The 18,606-nt window shown below is 41.7% G+C and overlaps 1 protein-coding gene across 2 annotated transcripts in view; it reads right to left on the bottom strand.

Annotated features, from left to right (window-relative positions):
• PLA2R1 (phospholipase A2 receptor 1, 180kDa) overlaps positions 1-18,606 on the bottom strand; it is a 118,706-nt gene that overhangs the window by 86,881 nt on the left and 13,219 nt on the right. For both annotated transcript variants that reach the window (XM_011991528.1, XM_011991535.1), the window contains exons 2-4: positions 12,425-12,808; positions 9,702-9,875; positions 421-594 (exon numbers count right to left, since the gene is read on the bottom strand). In XM_011991528.1, coding sequence (XP_011846918.1) covers positions 421-594; positions 9,702-9,875; positions 12,425-12,808 — 732 coding nt within the window. The remainder of the gene's footprint in view (positions 1-420; positions 595-9,701; positions 9,876-12,424; positions 12,809-18,606) is intronic.

Raw genomic sequence — 18,606 nt, 5'->3', positions numbered from 1 at the left:
AAAGGCCTATGATGTACCTGCACATGGTGAATGATACGTAAGATTTCATTTAATTAATAAAATGCTTAATGATTTATTAATGGAAATGGAATGGCTAAGATCTCCAGAAGAGCAAGAAATAGCCCTTAAATTTAGAAATCTTCCTATTCACCTGTTAGAACTGCAACTCTCCTGAGTCCCTTGCTGTGGCCTCAAATTCTCTTCTCCAAGGGGGAGAAAATAAGAAAGACATCACTGGATGCCAAATGGAATCACTTAAGGTTCATGGAAACATTTTGGGTGAGAGTTTTGGGCCATATTAAGGAAAGAAAAATATTTTCTAAGAGCTTTTTTTTCAGAATATATTTTTGTATATGTGAAAACAGTTAACAACAGTCTTTTTATTGTATCAGTATCAATGTGCATCATCCACCTACTTACCCCTTACAAAATTTTCTTCAGTTTCATCTGTAATACTTAACAGAGCACCTCCTTGCATCTGGCATGAAGAATGTGCCTCGCTCCAAGAGAGAGATGAAAGCAGGTTGAACTGGTAACAAATGTGTGAATTGAGGTCCTTCTCCCAAATCGTATCACAGCTTACTTCTGCAGAGGCTGGAGACAACGGCCGTTAAATCATCCAAGTCTTATTTTATCTATACAGCAACATATTTGTAACATAAATCTGAACGGAATTATTCCATCTTGCAATCTCTAAAACTTCAGTGCCTTATCTATTCTTGATTAGATCTTTATGATAAAATCTGCATTGCTATCCCATTGTTAAGATACGGTTAAACTCTTTCATGATTTACCTAAGGAAATATAAGAAATCACCTATGAAGAAGCTATAATCCTTTCCAGAGTAATAATAGGAACCAGTTTTAAGAGAAGGAAATGGAAGCGAAGTATTTGTGAAAATAAGATCTGAGTTCTTTTGTCATTTAGAACTTTACATTGAAAACTTGTGTCTTTAAAAGTTCATTTTAGTGGATACAAATGTTATTTCAAAGGCATTTCTTCCCAAATACAAAATGCTAAAACAAAAGGATAGAGTAGGAATATAAGTCAATAGTAAACACAAGTTTTCAAATAAACATCAAGCACCGGAACACTGACATATAGTTTAAGAAAATTCTTTCAGCCAAGACGAATAGAAGTAAGATCCACTTGTAAGACACTGGCCGAAGACTGCATAGTATGCTCAAAAGTAAATTAAATGAAGTATGAAATGTGGAGCTGAAGTCCGAAGTGTTTTGAAATAACAGAAAATTAAGACTGAGTTTGGGTGCTTTTGCTAACATTTTAAATCAAACTCCAAGGTGAACAAAGTAGCCACAATAATGACTGGAAATCAAACTCAAACAGAAAATATCAGAATGCAGAGAATGTGAGCCATACTGCAGCATGACTGAAAATGACTGACAGATAACCAGCTGAAATCTAGGACAGCCTTTCCCAAAGTGTGATCCCCAAAGTAAGACAACTTTAAGAGGCTCCCCAAGAAAATCTGAGACACAATGCATGCATGGGGTTCTCTGGGAAATTCACAACAAATATTAGCATATTCAAGGCTCTGAGAAGTTTTGGAGTAAACAAACATGCTTAATTTTAATTCAGTGCACTTCAAACTTATTTGACAATAAAATCTGTTTTGTTTGTCTTTTTCTCCCTCATAACACTTAGATGGTCCCCTTGGGATATGTGGAAAGTTTATTTTCATGTCTGGTTGCAACACACATTCCAGAGGTTTTAAATCACATATAAATCTAAGGCTGTCTATAGAGTTTCCTGACTGATACATGTGTTTATAGAAGGATCCAACATTAAAGGAAGGCAGAAGACAAGGCTATCACCAAGTAACACTCAAGGGAAGGAAAAAAAAGAAAGGAAAAAGAGAAGGGAAATTTTCAGTAACCATTTTGCCCTGGTGGCTGAAATTTCCCAATTGAGATGGAATCCTTGATTGTTTTCGGTTAAAATGCTAGGCCTTCCCTGAGATGGACAATATGCTACTACGTGTTATGAGACACTAGTTCAGCCATACTCACCCACCATGACAGCTGAGACCATGATGGGGGAGCAGGGGTGTGTTCATAGTTTTGGCGTGCATAAGAATCATTTAGGACAGTCACAGTGGCTCATGCCTGTGATTCTAGCACTTTGGGAGGCTGAAGTGGGAGGATCACTTGAAGTCAGGATTCGAGACCAGCCAGGTCAACAAAGCGAGACCCTATTGCTACAAAAAGAGAAAGAAAGAGGCTGGGTGTGGTGGCTCATGCCTGTAATCCCAGCCCTTTGGGAAGCTGAGGCAGGTGGATCGCTTGAGCCCAGGAGTTCAAGACTAGCCTGGGCAAAATGTTGAAAATTTTTTGAGTGCTGACATGACACCACCTGATCTCGTGTGATGGGTTTTGGTCAATATTTTGTTTCATGCACAAAATTATTTTAAATATTGTATAAAATTACCTTCAGGCTATGGGTATAATGTATATATGAAACATAAATGAATTCTGTCTTTACACTTGGCTCCTGTGCCCAAGAAATCTTATTATGTATATGCAAATATCCTAAAATCAGAAATCCAAAACACTTTGGGCCCAAGAATTTTGGATAAGGGATACTCAGCCTGTATAAGAATTTGTACTTCTGTACAGGCAGACACAAGTCCTTTCTCTGCTTCTCTAGGTGGACTGCACATCACTCCATGAATCTCATTTGTAAGTTGTAAGTAACAAATGGAATGAAAATGTTGTCATAGACACTGTGATGTGCTGCTCTTTAAGGATTGCTTTGGCAGAAGAGTCTCTTTGCCCAATGTCACTCTCCCTTCCCAAGCGCAGTTGACAGACCATGACTGGTCAATGCAGTGATATACTTAGCCCCCGTCTCCCAACAAGGGGCAACTCTGAAGGGTCACCCCAGCTTGAGAACTCTGAATAGAGTTGGTCTAGGGGCCGTCAGGCCTGCATCAGGGCCTCCTCTGTGCAATCCTGCTCTCTTCCCTTCCTTTCCACATGAACTGATCCTGAAGGGGCTCCCCAAGAAAATCCCACATGTTAACCTTTGGCTCAAAGACTGCTCCCCGGGAACCCACCACCTTCCACAGGCTCCCACCTTGACCTGGGCATTTGCACTTACATATAGTCTCTCCTTCTAAGCCACAGAAAATGCAGGATCAAAGACTGGTGTTTCAGGTATGTTTATTATTCTGGAAAAATTCTAATCTAAGGGCTAGAATCCTATTGTTATATTCTTTACATCTTTGATTGTCTTTATATCATCTCTTCTATTGTTAAATTATGAGCTCCAGGGAAGCAATTGTGTCATATATAACTGAGTCTCCTAGTACGTGATGAGAGATTACCAAAATCTTTTTCATGGTGTTATAAATAGGTGATTTTCCCCTCCTAAACTACATCTCTTTTTTAATGAACTGAAGTGCATACGTAGAATGATTTGGGACGTGTTTCATCCTCTTTTAATTTCCCACTTAGTCTCTCATCCACTCAATCTAGCCATTAATGTATATCTTGTTTAAAGCCATCAATGACCCCTGTGTTGCCAAATTCAGCAACTGTTAGTTTGAGACTTTATCAAACAAGGCCCTTCATCAGCACTTGGCAGGCTGAGTTCCCTCTCCATGCTGATTTACTCTCTTTACCTGACTTCCCATGCCAGGCTACCCTTAAACCTCCCTGGCTGCCCCCTTTCAGTCTCCCTTGCTGATTTATTCTTCTCTACTCAGATTAAATGTTGGAGGCCTCCAGACTTGGCCCTGAGCCCCCTTCCTTTCTATTCTACACATTCTTTCTGCACATGGCTATCTAACCTGTTCTCATGGGTCCATTTCCTATAACTTTCAAATACATAGAGATCATTACATCTACCTACCTAGTCCACATCTCCACATAACTGACTCACATATAACATGTGCCAACCTGAATAGTATTTAATTTTCTTTTCCAACTGTATATCTCCATAAACTTACCTATGCATGTCAGAAACATGGAGTCTGAATTAATGTAGGAGTGAGAAGTCCTACTCCTGGTTAAAAACCTATATGTGATTCTTGAGGCCTGACCATAGGCAGTTACAAAGCCTTTACCTGGCAGGCCTCATGGGGGAAAGCTGCCCCTACTCCAGACTTGGTGCTGAGCTGGCACACTGCAGTTTCTAAAGAGAGTCATAGTTAAGGTTCAGGCCCCTCAGGCCCATCGTGCTCTGTGTTATTTGCATTTCTGGCACAGGTGCCTTCCGTTCCTACGTCTCTTTCTGTGTGAGGCCTTGGGCCAAGGTCCTCTTCAGGTGCCTCTGCCGAGGCTGGTATGGAGCGGGAAGCAGAGGAATCTTGAAGACACTTTTTCCCCACTCCGACTCAGTGCTCAGTACTTTTCGACTCCTAGCTCTTCCCCTCACCTTACTCCAACCCAGAATCTATACAACTGAAAAGCCTTTGTTGTTGTTGTTGTTGAGGGGTCTCTCAACGGTGAGCTGAGCTGAACTCCACGTCTGTGCGGATCCACTGACCCTGGATGGTGGTGCTGTTCCCTGGGAAAAAATGGAACAGGGGGAGGTGGCGAATTCTTCTTTTATTCTCTTCATTATACCATCGTAGTGAGTGATGAGCAGCCTAACACCTTCAGTTTTGGTTTGTTGCTTTAATTAGCTACTCCAACACATGACAGCTCAGCTGTCTCCAGCCCAGCTAAGCTCCTGACAACCAGGTCCTGTTCAGTTTATCTACAAGTTAGATCTTCAATACATCCACATTTCTCCAATCCCCTTGCTGCCACCTAACTGAAGCCACCACTATTCCTGGCCCAGACTATTGCTCTAGCCTTCTAACTGGTCTGCAGGATTTGCCTATTGCTCCCTTCCAAGCCATTCAGTATAATGGAACCAGAGTAATCCTTAAATATGTTTTTTAAAAAAAATCATCACTGCCCTGCTTAAAACCCTTTGATGGCTTTCTTTTGCACTTAGAATTAGGTAAGTCCTTACATTTATGACACTCTGAACTATCTAGCCTGTCCATGAGTTGGGCTCTGTCTGCCCTTTCAGAATGTCTTGTTTCTCTCTCCTTCAATCACTGTACTCTTGCCATGTTGACTTCCTCAGATTGCAATAACCTCTTTCCCCCTTCAAAACCTTCAGATATTTGGCCAGTGACATGCTGAGGGCTGGGGGTGGAGGAGCAGTCAGCCTGGACAGGTGGGCGTATTTGATTGATGACATTGGAAGTGTTAGAGCATGTGCATGGTGAATCAAAAGCATGCTGTCTTTTACTTGGTTTTATTATTATTTTTTAGTTCTATTTAAACCATATACCCCCTTTATTGCCTGCATCCTATGCTGACCACTCCCTCTCCCCTTCCTTTGTACATGGCTGCATCATGCATCTCTGTGTGAATATCTAATTCCCTCACTTTCCATTTTGACAACTTCTACTCATCTCTTGGGAAGTTCAAATACAACTTCCTCAGGAAAACCTTCCATGACTCCCAATTTTAACTTTGGTTTCTCACTTATAATACTGTATTTTCTTAAGGTAGAACCCACGACAAACTGTAATTATATATTAATTTGGGTATTATACTTGAATGTGAATGTCATCAGGGCAGGCACGATGACTTTCATATTTCACATTCACAGTTATAACCCCAGGAGCCAGAGAAGTCCCTGGCACATAGTAGGTGTTCAACACCTGTTTGTTAAATGGATAAATGAATCAATGGTCTGTAGAAATGGAGGTCAAGGTCAGGTCAGGCATGCATTGTTGTAGAAGACAAGAAGAGACAGCGCCCTGAAGAAGGCATAGACAATTCTTTTGCGAATTCTCTTTACTTAGAGAATGAGAGAGAGAGGTGTTTTCAGGAGGCAGAAATGGGAATGAAAGAATTGCATCATTTTTAAGATGTTATTTTAAGACTCACACAGGGCTAACTGCTAAGGAAAAGGGCCCAGCAAAGAAGCACCGGGGGTGTGCACTGGAATCACCTAGAAGTTTGTTAAAACACAGATTGCTGGGCTGCACTTCTAGAATTTCTGATATGATGGTCTAGGTTGTGACTGCTACTTGCATTTCTAGCCAGCTCCCAGGGAATTCCAACGCTGCTGGAACGGGGACCACACATTGAGAACCATTGAGATACAGGTTAGAGAAGGTTGGATGGGGTGCTCCAGAGTCCAGGTGGGGAGACTTGGCCTACATAGGAGGAGGAACATCATCCTCGTGCATAAAAGGAAAGAAATAAGGATGGGCACAGACGCAGGTAGGCTTAAAGATGAGGGAGCAGGAAGTTGCCAAACTGCCTGTCTGATGGATCTTTTTGCCATTATGAGGTAGGAATTGAGGTCACCTACTGAGAATCAGAAAGGAGACTGGAAGGTAGGGTTAGAAGTTAAAGGAGAATAGAGAGGTTGGCAGGGTCGTCGTGGGGTGTGAGAGCTGCATGATAGAAACACATAGCATTGCTGATTCATGTTGAGGGCTCAGGAGAGAGCAGCCATACCTTTATTGTGTCAATCTGCTTGTTTTTCTTTCTCACAGGGGGAGGGGGTGGGCAGGCGGTGACAGACTCTTGCTCTGTCACCAGGCTGTAGTGCGGTGGTGTAACCTTGGCTCACTGCAACCTCCACCTCCTGGGTTCAAGCAATTCTTCTGCCTTAGCCTCCTAAGTAGCTGGGATTACAGGTGCCCACCACCACACTCGGCTAATTTTTGTATTTTTAGTAGAGATGAGATTTCACCATGTTTGCCATGCTGGTCTCAAACTCCTGACCTCAAGTGATCTGCCCACCTCGGCCTCCCAAAGTGCTGGGATTACAGGTGTGAGTCACTGTGCCCAGCCTAAATCTGCTTTATTATAGAATTATATAAAAATAAGGTTCAAGGGCAACCATATCATTTCACAGGTTGGTATTGTAAAAACATCTCAAATTAACTAAGTGTGGTTCTGCAGCTGCGTAAGGCACACAACCAAGAAAGACCTAGAATGGCCCATAATTGCCACTAAACAAATCCAGAGAGATTCCTGTATGTCATCCTTATTGCTGAAGATGTTTTATTACATCTTTCACTGCTAGTATATTTGTGTATGTGTTTATGAATACTACATTTAAATTTTGCTCACTTACAATCAACTTTTTTAAAAAAAAGGTAGCATCATTTTACACTGAGATATTTAAAAAAAACTCTCACATAAGAAGGATGAGATACAGTAGTACAGACCTTTACTTTATTCCACTCACTCTTCTCTGTCCTATCCACTTGTTGACCCCATGGAAAGAGCCATCGGCTTGCTCAGGTTTCAACCTCTGACATGTCATTTTGAGTTATATTGGCTACTGGGAGCCAAAAGTAACGAGAAAGGAAGAAAACTGGCACTGAACAAATAAACATGCTCTCTGCTGGTTGTGGTAAAGGTCAGGAGAGCTGGAATCTGGCAGGCTGTCAAGCAGAGGAAGTTTCTGAGCTGTAGGAGGCTGAACAAATAGATAGACTGGGGAATGAAAAGCCCAGAGCATCACTGAACCCAGGCTTCCACTGGGAAACTATCATTGGCTATAAGCAACAGAGGATGGTGGCGGGGTTCTTTTCAGAACCTTAAGGAGAATGTTGTAGCTTTTTTTTTTTTTTTTTAAGTCCCTAGTATTAGAGCCAAGTGAAGCATGTGTTAACTTTATTAGTATTGATTCATTTATTTGGTTTTAACAATGACCTCTATTGGGGATGGAAAAGGAAAGAGAAAACATGATGCAAACAAAATGACAATAATAAAAATAACATGACATCTGGTTCAGGAATCCAAGGAGTGTAGGGATTACATGCATACACACCTACATGCATACATTTAGATTCAGATAGAGAAGGCTGGTGATCTGACAGTTATAAAATAATGAAATGCTTTCATGCTGGTTGGTGAATAGTCACTGTTCTCTGCTTCTCTATTACCCACTGCTGCCTCAGCCTTCCCTGTACCCTACTCCTGCATTCCAGCAGCTAAGGGGTTAATATCAGCAGAGGGCCTCTGGAATTCCCAACCCCACACTAAGGTCTCCACTATTGATTGACCAATAGCCCATACCATATTGGCTGTTAAATGTATTGATATTATCCCTGTATATAGATGTATATTGCATATAATTATCTCCATATTATTAATTGCTTGATGATGAATTATCTGCACCAGGGTCACCTGGGGCACTTCTCAAAAATGCAGATGTTTGGGTTTTACATACTGCTCCCACTGCATCTCTGGAAGATGGGCCAGGATATGCATTTAAACTATCTCCCAGGTGATTCTAGGGCATTGTCTCAAATACAGCCTGCATTTTCTGGCATACAGCAAACCTGTCTGTCCTGTCTTCTCTCTAGATGCCAAGTTCCTTAAAGGGAAGATCTTAAGTCCTAAAACTCTTGGCATTCACCCCTATGCCTAGCTTAGGGCTTGTTGACTGACAACAGAGAGGAGAAATCGTGGATTCAGAAGTGTATGCTGAAAAGATAAATTGGGTTTGATGCTGCTGCTGCTATTGTTGCTGCTGCTGCTGGCCACGATGGTTAGCCCTTGTGGGTGCTTACTGTGTGCCAGACATTATGAAAAGTGCCTTGAATGCTTCATCTAATTGAATTGCACAATAATCCTAATAGGTACTGCTATTATCTACATTTTATGACTGAGGAAACTGAGACTCAGAAAGATGGAGAGAGCTTCCCAAAATTTCATTGTTGGGAAGAAGCAGGACTCCAATCTTGACCTGTCTGATTATTTCAAAGTTTATACTTTCTTATTTACTAAGCCATACTAGCTCTTGGATTAGAAAACAATTCTACAGATACTTTATAAATCAGATTATTTGGAGTTAATCTCTTCAATTTGCTTTTGCTTCAAATTTATTTGTTGCATTTTATGTATGCGGAGGGGAGGCAGGCATGGGAGATGAAGACTGTAAGAGCTGTACCCTCTGACTCACAGAAACCACGGGAAAGGAAATTGAATATAGAAAGTAGGAGGCATATATAAATATTCTCTAATACTTGAGAACAACTGGAAACTTTTCAGCTAAATAAAAATAAAATAAAATAATAAAGCACTAACTGAAAAAAAAGTTAGAACATTGCCACTGCCATTGACCTTTGAAAATCAAGATAAGAAAAGAAAAAAAAATGAGGTTATATCCAGAAGGTAAGTAGTAAGGAAAGGGAGTCAAGACAAGAATCCACTGTCAAGAAATAATGAGGGCAATTGCGATTTTAGAAAGATCATCAAGAGGCCAGCTGGTGCCTGGACTTGACAATGGACAAGACAAGCAGCCTGGATGTGGAGAAATTAAGGCAGCTCATAAGAGGTAGTGGATTGAAAGGCTAACTGGGTTTTATATGCAATCAGTTTTGTTTTGAAGTATCCAGCCAAGAAGCTGGGATCAATGAGATCGCAGAGTATTATAATTTAATTTGGGTTAAAACATCATTATGCACTGAGCTTAATGAAGAATGGCTAATTAACATCTCTTGAATGTATGGCAAAAAGAATATACATTAGAGTTGTCTTTTCAACGCAAAAACAAAAACCCCATTCAAAATCTGAATTAATAGCATCAGGGTGCTTATTCAGACTTCAGTATATCAATCCCAGTGCTTTTGTTTAGATACAGATAACTTTCTAATCCTCTTTGATTCATTCATGACATATAGAGAAGACAAAATTTATTCTTACTGGGATCAGGGCAAAATCCCCACTTTTCATCTCTTTCATAACGGCTTGTCGTGGCACACCACAGTAAGTCATCTTCCCGACCTTCACGGGTACACTCATGATGCCACTGATGGTTATACTGGAAGGGAAACATACACGGCATCCCATGGGTGTTCCCTTTGATTGTGTGCAAATCTAGGAGAAAGAAATGTACAAAGTCAGACATGTATGATGTCAGCTTTACCTTTGGAAACTGCTATACATCAAAAGCATTTTTTATGGACTGAAACCCTCTTAGGGGCAGATACTCACTACAACAGAGTGAGCCCTCAGGTCCTCACTGTCTCCTGTCAGTAGAAGTGTGAGACCAAGAGCTGGGCTCAGAGGAAGTGCTGATACATGGTTTGCTTACGCATTTATCTACTTGTTTACTTACTATAGTGAGCTGCCACAGTAACATTCATACTTGTGGATGGATGAGAAGGAAACTTTAATGCAGATTTAACTTCATAATACCTTCCAGTCCCCAAATACATCAGCCATTAGCATCTAAGGCTCAATAGATTCATAGACATTTATTAATTTACTCATTCAATAACTATTTATTGAACATTTAGTGTACTCAGTACTGGGGATACAACAGTGAACAAACCAGCATAAGTTCCTTCATGTGGAACTTCTATTCTAGCAAGGAGAGAGAAAAAGAAAGCAAATATACAAGTAAACATACAGTATCATTGCAGGTAGTGAAAAGTGCCATGATGAAAAATAAATAGGATGAGAAGACAGAGTGGGGTGTGTGTGTGCGTGTGTGTGTGTATGTGTGTATGCATGAGACAGAGGGAGAGACAGAGAGAAAGAGAGAGAGGGAGAGACGGGATGGAGGAGCACAGGGCACTACTTTGGACAGGATGGGCAGTGAAAGGCCTCTCTGAATAGGAACTGGGTGACCCGAGAGTGCAGGTCTTTAGACAAGAGTTGATCCAGCAGAAGGAAGGGCAAGTAAAAAGAACCTGAGACAAGAACAGGTGTGGGAGAATGAAGAAGAGGAAGGAGGCCCTCTGGGAAGGGGAACCAGGGATGTACTGGAGTGCCAGCGCACATAGGGCTGTCTCCCTGCCATACTGTGGGCTTTGGCCTCTACTCTGAGGGTGGGGGCAAGTCTCTTGCACATTTCAAATGGAAAAGTGACAGGTTCAGATTTCCATTTTTAAAGAATCACTGAGGGTGCAAGGGGGCAAACAGCCAACATGGGGAGAGGGTGAAGCCAGACAGCTGACTGGGTGACTTCTACAATGATCTAGAGTGAGACGATCATGCAGACGTAGCCTGCTGGCTGCCTTCTCAGGGTTTTGCAACACTTGGTCATTCTTGGCCTTAATCAGGAATCAACAAAAACTTTTCACGACTTAACTGGGGTTGCCAGTGGTAGGTCCTGGGGCAAAAGGACTAGCTGTGGAGAGCCTCACCTCTTTCCCACAACTGACAGGGGTGACCTGAGCTCACGACATGTCACCAGTCACCAGCCTTAGCAGTTAAGGCTACTTAGGAACCGTAGGTATTTCAGGACATGCCCTTTTCTTTCAGTCCCCTTCCTTCTACTCAGAAGCATATGTTCTCTAGAATCTTCTCCTGCGTGCACCATGAATGTGGGTATGTGGCTAAAAAAGCTAACATAAAGCAAAATAGCAAGTTCCTCTTCAGAACTGTAGATTATTCAGAGTGCTGATTTGCAGCACTAGCTTTATTTTAGTGAGCCCTGAAAATGCCTGGTCCTTGGCTCTGTCTCTTTTTAATCATTTCTTCTTTAGGAGTTCCTTGCTCTGCTTCCCAGGACTGTACAGAATTCTTAGGAACATATGCTCTTGTGAAAGCATAACTCTACAGAGCACCACAAGGGGAGGGACTCCGCTTGTCCTGTGGGCCTCTGTAAACCAGGTGCCTAGCCCAGTGCCTGATCAATATGGGGTGGATTTGTCAGCAGTGTTATATAAAAATGTGGGATGAATGGATGGATGGATGGATCGATAGATGGATGGTTGGATAGAGTGAGCTACCAAACAAACCCTGAGGGACAGGTTTGAGATTTTAGAATTTAACTATGTAACTTTCTTTATTTTTTTTTCTGTTTAGAAATGACAAAGATAACCATAGAAAATGAAATCCCCCTCTAAACCATGCTTCCCCCCTGACCATGCTTGGCACACACCAAATAACCCCTGACAACAGTCTGTCATTTATCTTCAAGTGACTTGCAACATGATTATCACATGAATGCCAGCCAGCATCAGGGGGCATTGGAGGTGCCCTGGATACATACCTCCATAGGTGGGGATGCGTTTTTACAATAAGAGAAATGGCGGCAGGGGAGGAGAAGTTATCATATTTGTCATGACAAAAGTCTTCAAATATCTTTTCCCTCCACCTTCCTTTTCTCTCTCTCTCCTGTCTGCTTGTTCTTTCTCCTCCTTTCCATTGATTCCCAGAGTCAGTTGAATGTTTTTCCTCCCAATACCTTTAAATTCGGAGAAGTTCTGCTTCTTTAGTAGAATGTAGTATGTCCATTCTGAGACTCTCATAACCCTTTTACCATAAGCAAGGAAGCAACTAAAATGTATTTAACAGAAGTCCCCTGAGGGTCCAGGCTTAGTGTACTTCTTTCACATAACGCTTTACAAATCTTTACTTATAGGCAAACTTTAAAAAAATACTATTCCCTGAGTGCTTCTTTAAATTATTTTTACCTTTGTGTAGATATTCACAAATGTCTCCACCACCTGACACATAAGAAATCCACTTATGAAAATACTTCCGTGAGGCCACCACTGTGTTGTCATGCGCCACCTGGACGGAGTACTGCAGCGGGCCGGTGATCATCTTCCTGTTACAGCGCCACCGCAAGGAAACGAGGGTGGAGTCACATTCGTATAAGCTTAAGGGCTGCTCTGGGGCAGAGAAATTCAGGCCCAGGCAACCGCTGCCTCCTATGTTAAAGAGGCCATGGTTTGAAACCCATTTCCACAGCATGTGCTTGTTTGCTTGCTTGCAGTTCTCCAGGGTCAGTACCGATTTACCTGCTTGAATGCATTTCTTCAGACTCTCACTTTGGATAATAAATATCCCTTTATCTGAAACAAAAATCAAAGACCTGGCATGAAATTTTCATATATAATTTACTAGCATCATGAGGATCTCAGTGTGCATATCTAAGTGCGATATGCCACAGTTGCCGGTCATTTCCCACAGATCTGGCGTTGTTGGGCAGGGTCCATCTGAAGGGCTTTATTTCCATAAAACAAAGGAGTTTCTTGGGAAGCATAAAAGGGCTTATGGAGCTAATGGGAGAGCTCTGATCTAAGACCTCATTGGCCATATAGGAACAAGGGTTACCTGTCAATCCACTCGGGTCTGTTACTGACAGAGAAGGTGCGCTCACACAATTGGTTAGAGAGGGGGATTGGTAATAATACTCAGGGCTCCTGGGGAGGGACACTGGGGGCCCATGGAGGGGACAACACTGTCTCAGACAAATGCCTGAATGTTAGGGACACAGCTGCTGAATCAAGAACCACTGAATGACACTCTCTACCATCAAGTTCCTGTAGAAAACTGAAAGGCTATCAGTGAAATGCTGCTTTGTGATCTGATGCAGGATTCAATGCTGGTCAGAACACAGGGCTTCTCAGCAGTACAGGGGTGGAGGCGGGGACCTCTTGCTCTGGGGATAGACTCTTAGCAGGAGACGGCTTGCTGGGTGAGGCTGGCAGAAGCAGGTAGATGCCCAGGCCACTAGCTATGGCACCACACCTCGAAACACGAGAGGTGATGGACCACCATTACCGTGGCAGAAACCAGAGGCCACATGGACGGTTGGAGAAAGTAGGCATTTTGTGATATGCCCCTGAGCTCTCCTTCCTGGAGCTGGAAGAAGGGATTTGGGTGAGTTTCCTATGGAAAAGCTGGTGGGACCCAGCCGGGGAATACATGTTAGCTGCCAGCCTGCTACCTGACTTAACCCAAGTTGCGGGCCTGGAAGGCACCTAGTACTCAACAGTTAGTATGAACTTGTGTTCTCTCAGGCTTTTTGAAGATGGAAACCGAGTCTCATTTCTTTGGTCTAAGCACGGAGCGTGTTGCGCACATGATGGAAATTCAGTCAGTGTTTGCTGTTGATGAAATACACCAGCTGCTGCTGCTTCGGCCTTTGGCTGCTGAAGTCACCTCGGTCATGTCTGGTCAGGCCCTGGCACTCTTTTATTCTCCCAGTAGCTGGGTTCCCCTTTTCTATTTTACTTCCTGTCTATTTTTTCAAAACCCTGAAGGGACATGATAGGGTTCCCTCGAATGTCTGGGGTTTAGGGTGGGTTGTGTCATGGAGGGCAGAACAGGTACAGGCAGAGGCCTTGGAGAGGTTTGGGACAGTGCAGGACAGGTCTTCTCACAGATCCACGAGGGAACAATGCTTCATTCTGGTAAATGTTCTTTTGGTTTCTCCAAAGTTAATCAGCCTGAGGAGAACTGATTTACAGTTACCAAATCACTTAAGATTCTGTTTCAAAAAGATTGTCAATGTATTAATAAATGCTATACCTCATTTAATAATTGATGACCTTACTTATAGCCATAGATTTGAGGAGTTGAATTAGTTGTCATAGAATTGCTTTGATCACCGTACATCAGAGTAAAAGAGAGGGGGTGGGGTAGGGAAAATGAATGGTTTTAGGGAGATTTCATTTAGATCAGGAAATTTGTTTTCCTAATGAGGGCCTTGTCTGCATGGTTATTAGCAATAGTGATTCAAAATCAAATCCACCTCTCATCAATGTGACATGGAGTCCGATAATTAACCTTCTGTCCAACTCTCCTTTTCACCTTTTCATGCCTGGGTAGAATGTTCACCTTAATTTCTGTTGTAACCTACTAATTACCTTCTAGTTAACCTAGAGTTCATTAATTTTTCATCAAAGGATAATTATTTTACTATAATGGTTTTGTAGTTCAGCGTCTACCTAATATATATGTTCAAATGTATTATAAGCTCTGCAACGTACTGACTGTGCCTCAGTTTATACACCTCAGATAGGTATATAGATGACCTGGCTAGTGGTTGAGAGCTCTGGAGTCACGTAGAACCATCACGGACCCGCTGTGTAACTTTGGGCAGATTGCTCCATCTCAGCGAGCCTCGTCTTTCCTCCTTGAACTGGGACTATGTATGGTACTCACCTCTTAGGGATGTTAAGGATATTCCATTGAATAACCCATGAAAAGCACACCACATACTACCATGAAAAGCCTTAGGAAATGGGAGCTATCATTATTACTTTATCCCTCTGACTTCCTGATTCTTGGTCTATAGATCCAGCTGCAGACCTGGTTGAACCTACAGAGTGCTAATCTCAGCATCCCTCAAAGGCTTCTTCTCTTACACTGTTAGCACAAAAGCTTATTTTTACTGCAGTTTCTGCAGCACACAGTGGGCGCAGACATTTTAGTTTTAAACAATGCTATCGCTTTTTTTTAAACAATCGCTATCACCTTTTATGGAGGAAAAATACTCTCCAAACAACAAGATAACAAAATCTTTGTCTCATTTGTTCAAATATGTGTGCAATGATGAATTAAGAGCCTTCATCTGTTGATTTTCTGCATTACCCACCAGTAAAGTCTACACTGTAGGTTTTTTAATAGGAAAGAGAAAAATACATGGTGTTGACAAGCAGTGTGTAGATGGGGGGAACGGGTGGTCTGTGAATAGGTGGACATGAAAATTACAAACCTAACATTTGGGGTGAATAAATATTGTGTGGGGCGGGGGGTTTGAAAAAAGGTCTTGCTCTAGTAACCCAGGCTGGGTGCAGTGGCACTGTCACCGCTCACTGAGGCCGTGGCCTCCCAGGCTCAACTGATCCTCCCAACTCAGCCTCCTGAGTAGCTGGGATTACAGGTGTGTACCACCATGCCTGGCTAATTTTTTGTTTGTTTGTTTTTGGTAGAGACGGGATCTCAATATATTGCCCAGGATGGTCTCCAAACTCCTGGGCTCAAGCAGTCCTCCCACCTTGGCCTCCCAAAGTGCTGGGACTACAGGTGTGAGCCACCATGCCTGGCCAATAATGCTTTTAAACTTCCAAATTAATAAGTGTTAAGAGAAAAAGAGTGGCAGAAATTGGAACTTCTGTATCACACTAGCAATCATAAAATTACCTTTCCAAAGCAGAACATATTAGACACACCTAATCCATTGCTGCTTAATTTTGGGGTGCTACTTATATTTCCATGCCAGCTGCATTTAGGAAATAGCTTTAGAAAAGTTCTTCAGAATCTGCCATAGGCAAGTAGCTCTGGTTCACCAATAATAATCAACATGCTGCCTCCAAATATACTAAGTTAAAAAATGACTTGAGCCCATTTTTCCATTAAGTTATAATAGAATATGATCCTGGCACTGTTAATCTCCATAAATTCACTGAAGAGAAAACAATTACTTTCAAACAGACTATGAGGAGACTTAATATAGGTATCAATATTCTGATTGTTATTATATGCACATAATGTCTCTAACAAAACTGTAATGTGAAAATAAGCCACCAATCCTTAGTGTGTGTAGTTGCTGGATTTTTTAAAAGATGAAAATCAAATGTGGGAGGAATCAAGATTGATTATACATGTCAAGGACATCAGTTCTGCTTGAACACTGATTAAGTGATTAATGAAGTACTGCCAGAATTACTAAATCTCTTTGCAGGAAAATGTTATTATACTTCCCTTCATAATTATAAGTTTAGGAGGAGAAAAAGGATTGATTTATTAGAAGAAACTTATAAGCTAATTTCTATCCTTTTTTTTCTAAAATAAAATCCATAGAAGACAGTGGTTCTACTTTCTCCTTCTGAGTTCCTTTAGGAGGAGATCATTTCAGATCCACTCTTTAGCCCCATAAGATAATGTGTACTCTTCTAAGGAGTGGGAGGAGAATGTTTCATTGATCAACTGTTAAACCAAAGTTTAGGGTATTACCTTTATGACTGCGTATGGAACATTCATTCCTTCAACTAGCTTTCATTGGATGCCAGCTACTTCATAGACACTGGGTAAGATGCTAGAGATAGAGAGAAATTATTTGCCTAAATATCTGTCCTTTGAAACTGTGTATATTTGTTCTGGAATCATGGGAATTTGGCTAGCTAATGAAAAGAAGGGAGTTCCATCAGTTCCAAAGAAAACTTTATAATTGCATTCAAAATAAGCCCTTAATGGTGGGGCGTGATGGCTCATACCTGTAATCCCAGCACTTTGGGAGTCTAAAGCAGGGGAATCACTTGAGGTCTCTACTAAGAATACAAAAATTAGCTGGGCTTGGCGGTGCATGCCTGTATTCCCAGCTACTCGGGAAGCTGAGGTACAAGAATCGCTTGAACCCAGGAGGTGGAGGCTGTAGTGAGCCAAGATCATGCCACTGCGCTCCAACCTGGGGGACAGAGTGAGACCGTGTCTCAAAACAAACAAACAAACAAACAACAACAGCAAACTGATACAATAAGCTCTTAAAAACAAGTGATAACACTTGTAAGTGGGAGGTGAACAATAAGAACACAGGGACACAGGGAGGGAAAGAACACACACCGAGGCCTGTGGCAGGGGAAGGGAAAGCGTCAGGATAAAGAGCTAATGCATGTGGGCTTAATACGTAGATGTTGGGATGATAGATGCAGGAAACCACCATGGCACACATTTCCCTATGCAACAAACCTGCACATCCTGCACATGCATCCCGGAACTTAAAGTAAAATAAAAAATGATTTTAAAAGATTTTAAAAACTAAGTGATTACAAATAAGAGAAAGAAAATAACCCAAAATTTAAGACACCGAACTGGCTCTTCAACTGATGTCACATGTGAGTTGGACAGGACCCCTCAGTGCAACCAGACTCTGAGCAGGGAGTGTGCACACACATATACTTGCCCACTTTCTAGGGAGGACAAAGCAGGGCAGTGCTGGAAGGAAGACAGGTGTGGCAGAGGAGACTCACTTCACCCATAAACCCCGAACCATGAACTTCAAAGCTGGGTGGAACTGTAAAGATTATTTAACTGAACCAATCTTTTACTTTTTTTTTTTTCAAATTCATTTTTGTCTTAGAAGTTTTATATCTATCTACTATATTCAGTCCAGGTGTAGCTTTATTTACATGCATTCATTTATAACTTAAGAAAGAAGAAAATAAACTGCTATAGATTGTCGCCAAACATGTTGAAGTAGCTGACTTGAAATTTCAGACGACAAAGATCTAGCATGTGCTTAATGTGGCTGGTTTGGGAACCCTGCAGACAGAAGGATATATACGTCATAGTGTTTGCCTGCAAGGAAGTCACATTCTCCCTGGGAATCCCTGAAATACACAGAAAAAAATTATAACTTAATGCCAACATATATTTTGACATAGGAGATACAAGCAAAATGGTGTGCCATGAGGTTGGAGTCTAAAGCCTGGGGCCATTATTGCAGTTTGATCTGTCTGTGTGAACAGCAGACTGGAGGTACCTACAGGAAGTTTCTCCTGAGGCCCCTCCACTTGACCTTCTGCACCCCTTCTGATCACCTCTACTTGCCTTTGGTGTTCCCTTTAGCTTTAGACAGCTCTTCTCTTAGAACTAGCTGATTGAAGGTTTGAAGTGTTAAGTGAGTAGGATAAGATTTGTACTGTTAAGCTTTTGTGAAGTTTCTGCATTTTTAACAAAAAACACTTGGAAGAAACAATAAAACAGCAATTTCAATGGTGACATTTTAGGCAAACAAAGGACTTTCTGGTAATCAATAAATTATATCATGAAGGTGTTCACCTAATCCAACTATACACATAAAGTCAGTCTCTGTGCCGCTCCATTAAGGGAACTGGAAGGAAAAGTTCCAGTGCATGGTTCA

This window comes from Mandrillus leucophaeus, unplaced genomic scaffold (genome assembly GCF_000951045.1).
Source record: "Mandrillus leucophaeus isolate KB7577 unplaced genomic scaffold, Mleu.le_1.0 Scaffold110, whole genome shotgun sequence".
Lineage (NCBI taxonomy): Eukaryota > Metazoa > Chordata > Mammalia > Primates > Cercopithecidae > Mandrillus > Mandrillus leucophaeus.
The sequence above is the reverse complement of the archived record's forward strand: the minus strand, read 5'-3'. Positions and strand labels throughout refer to the sequence as shown.